At 36.1% G+C, this 2,819-nt stretch overlaps 1 protein-coding gene across 4 annotated transcripts in view; it reads right to left on the bottom strand.

The window, feature by feature from the left end:
- Positions 1 to 360: 360 nt before the first annotated feature.
- The window catches only part of LOC107738856 (meprin A subunit beta-like), a 4,308-nt gene continuing 1,849 nt past the window's right edge, over positions 361 to 2,819 (bottom strand). For all 4 annotated transcript variants that reach the window (XR_001639939.1, XR_001639940.1, XR_001639938.1 and 1 more), the window contains 3 exons: positions 2,310 to 2,587; positions 990 to 1,068; positions 361 to 889 (listed from right to left, as the gene is read on the bottom strand). Coding sequence is in view for 1 of the 4 variants with exons in the window: in XM_016550740.1 (XP_016406226.1) it covers positions 1,020 to 1,068; positions 2,310 to 2,587 (327 nt within the window). In the remaining 3 variants the exon portion in view is untranslated. The remainder of the gene's footprint in view (positions 890 to 989; positions 1,069 to 2,309; positions 2,588 to 2,819) is intronic.

Below are 2,819 nucleotides of genomic sequence, written 5' to 3'. Positions count from 1 at the left end.
TATATATATATATATATATATATATATATATATATGTAGTGTACAAAAATGCACTTACCTTTGTAATTTATAATGGAATATTTCAACATGAACTTGATGTTTATTATTGCAAATATGCAATTATATACATATTGATAACAGAAACTAGGGGCATTAAAACAAAAGTATATAGCAAACTAATGTGAAATTAATTAATTTACATGGATAAAGATGCCTTAATTAGGAAATGTCAGATGAAAAGTCCTTTTCATGTGGAAACATATCGCCAAAATATAGCAAATATTGTTGAAGTGCACTGAATCAGATATTCAGTCTGAAATATGACAAAAAAACAAATATCTTTATTCAAAAATACTGTACAGACAGTTGAATGAGGCCTCTACTAAACTAAATAAAAAAAGGTTGAATGCAGAGTTGTTGTGAAACTCCAAAAGTAAAAGTAAACACAACCAAAACCCATATAAAAAAATGGCGTGACTGTTTTCCATAAATGCTTGAAAAAGATACTTGTCTGTGGCTTATCAGTCCATGAAACTAGTCAGCTTTCAGTTATTCAAACTCACCAGTCAGGACTGAACTAAATATAACAGCGGAAAAACAGCACTTGAAATACCTGGCATGTTTCAGGAACCAGTTAATGCATGTTTAACGTGGTTTGCATGCATCTCCCCTGCAGGTACGCCAACCCAAGTCATGCTCTAGAATCATTCAAATGTGCTGCGGACTTCACGTATTTCATATACAAAAGTTTTCAGTTAATGCTGAGTGCATTCAGTGCTACTTCAATACCTACATATGCACACCAGTATAACATGAGATGAATATATCTAGGCTATTCATGCACATTTAAGTGTCATGGTGGAAAGTTTATGTTCATGTGTTGATGGTACTGTTTGAAGAGGGAAACAAAGAGAGAGAGAAATGAGTGAGTTACCATATTGTGATCATAATAGAGTTCATTTGAGTCATTGTGATGTAGAGCGACAAACCTATTTTATGGCACGCTGCATTAAAACATGTTAAAGATGTGCTCCATTTCTTAACAGGGCTTCTTCAGCTGCCTTTTTTCTGTTGACAAAATGATAAATCTGGTTTACAGACTTTTTCCATCACTGCAAATCACGCAACACTGAAATCATGCTATTAGTTTCCTTAAAAACGCAAAAAGTCTGACATGCAATGACACAAAAGTGTGTACGGTAAAAAGAGTTTAATAAACGTGCCAAATTCTTAGAAATGAGCTTTTTGTGTTCATGCTAGTTTCATTAAGTTATGGTTTGGAATAAACGTTATAACATTTCATGTAATTAGACTGCACATTTAAAAACTGAAAATCTGTCATGGTGCAACCTTTAAGTAAAAATGAATAAATTATTTGCCTTACACTTTGAATGCATGCGAGTACACACACTTTAAAGGAGTAGTTCACCCAAAAATGACAATTTGTTGAAAATCTACTCATCCTCAGGCCATCCGAGATGTAGATGAGTTTGTTTCTTCATCAGATTTGGAGAAATGTAGCATTCCATCACTTGCTCACTAATGGATGCTCTGCAGTGAATGGGTGCCGTCAGAATGAGAGTCCAAACAGCTGATGAAAACATCACAATAATCCACAAGCAATCCACACCACTCCAGTCCATCAGTTAATAACCTGTGGAAAGAAAAGCTGCATGTTTGGACGAAACAAATCCATCATTAAGACATTTGAACTTTAAACCATCGCTTCTGGCCAAAATATGAGTTTATAATCCATAATAACGCTTCCTCCAGTGGAAAAGTCCATCTCCTGTTGTACTCAAAATCCACCAACATATTTGTTTAGAGCTGTTTTGGTTCATCTGTACATATTTCTCACCTGATTCAGATAAAATGACTTTTTCTTTTTTTCACTGGAGGAAGCCAGAAGCAATGGTTTGAAGTAAAAAATGCTTTAACGATGGATTTGTTTCTTACAAACTCTCAGCTTTTTACTTCACGATAATCCACACCACTCCAGTCCATCAATGAATGCCTTGTGATGTTTTTATCAGCTGTTTGGACTCTCATTCTGACGGCACCCATTCACTGCAGAGGATAAACTGGCGAGCAAGTCATTTAATGCTACATTTCTCCAAATCTGATGAAGAAACAAACCGTCTATATGATATACTCCTCATCATGATACTTTTATTGTTTATGCTTTTTCTTTAATTTATTCACATTGACCAAATTAAAAACAGGTGTATTCATTCCACTGTATGCATGAACTGCATTTTTTTATGTAATCCTGATTTAAATGATAAAAAAAAAAAAGATCTCAGTCTCACCTCTTCTTCGCCTTTTGCCTTTGCTGGAAAAAAGCTATCCCAAAGAGCAGGATGATAAAGCCAATGATGAAAGCCAGGACGCCGAGGGTGAGCGGCACAGACAGAGCGTCATTGATTGTTTCGTTACAGTTGTCTCCAATGTAGCCCAGCTTACACTCACAGGTGGGCTTCCCGTCCACCAGCACACATCTACCATATTTGCATATTATATCGGCACATGCAATCAGATGGCGAGACACACCACCATCATCACTGGCAGGAACAGACATGCTGAAGCTCTGAAATACAAGAAAACACATGCAAACAACATAAACACATGGCTGTTTGAAGAACAGAGACTCTGAGCAAATCAGGCAGAGACAACAAGGTTGTGGAGAGTGGGGTAAGATGTGCCACTTTTACAAAATCTGGGCTCTAGGCAATTACGTATAGTTGGTTTTCAGGATCTCTGTTTTCTAATGTAATTAGAAGAAAGCAGAAATATCGTAAGTCTGTAGAAACATGCCTTAA

This window comes from Sinocyclocheilus rhinocerous, unplaced genomic scaffold (genome assembly GCF_001515625.1).
Source record: "Sinocyclocheilus rhinocerous isolate Xijiao unplaced genomic scaffold, SAMN03320098_v1.1 scaffold103, whole genome shotgun sequence".
Classification (NCBI taxonomy): Eukaryota; Metazoa; Chordata; class Actinopteri; order Cypriniformes; family Cyprinidae; genus Sinocyclocheilus; species Sinocyclocheilus rhinocerous.
The sequence above is the reverse complement of the archived record's forward strand: the minus strand, read 5'-3'. Positions and strand labels throughout refer to the sequence as shown.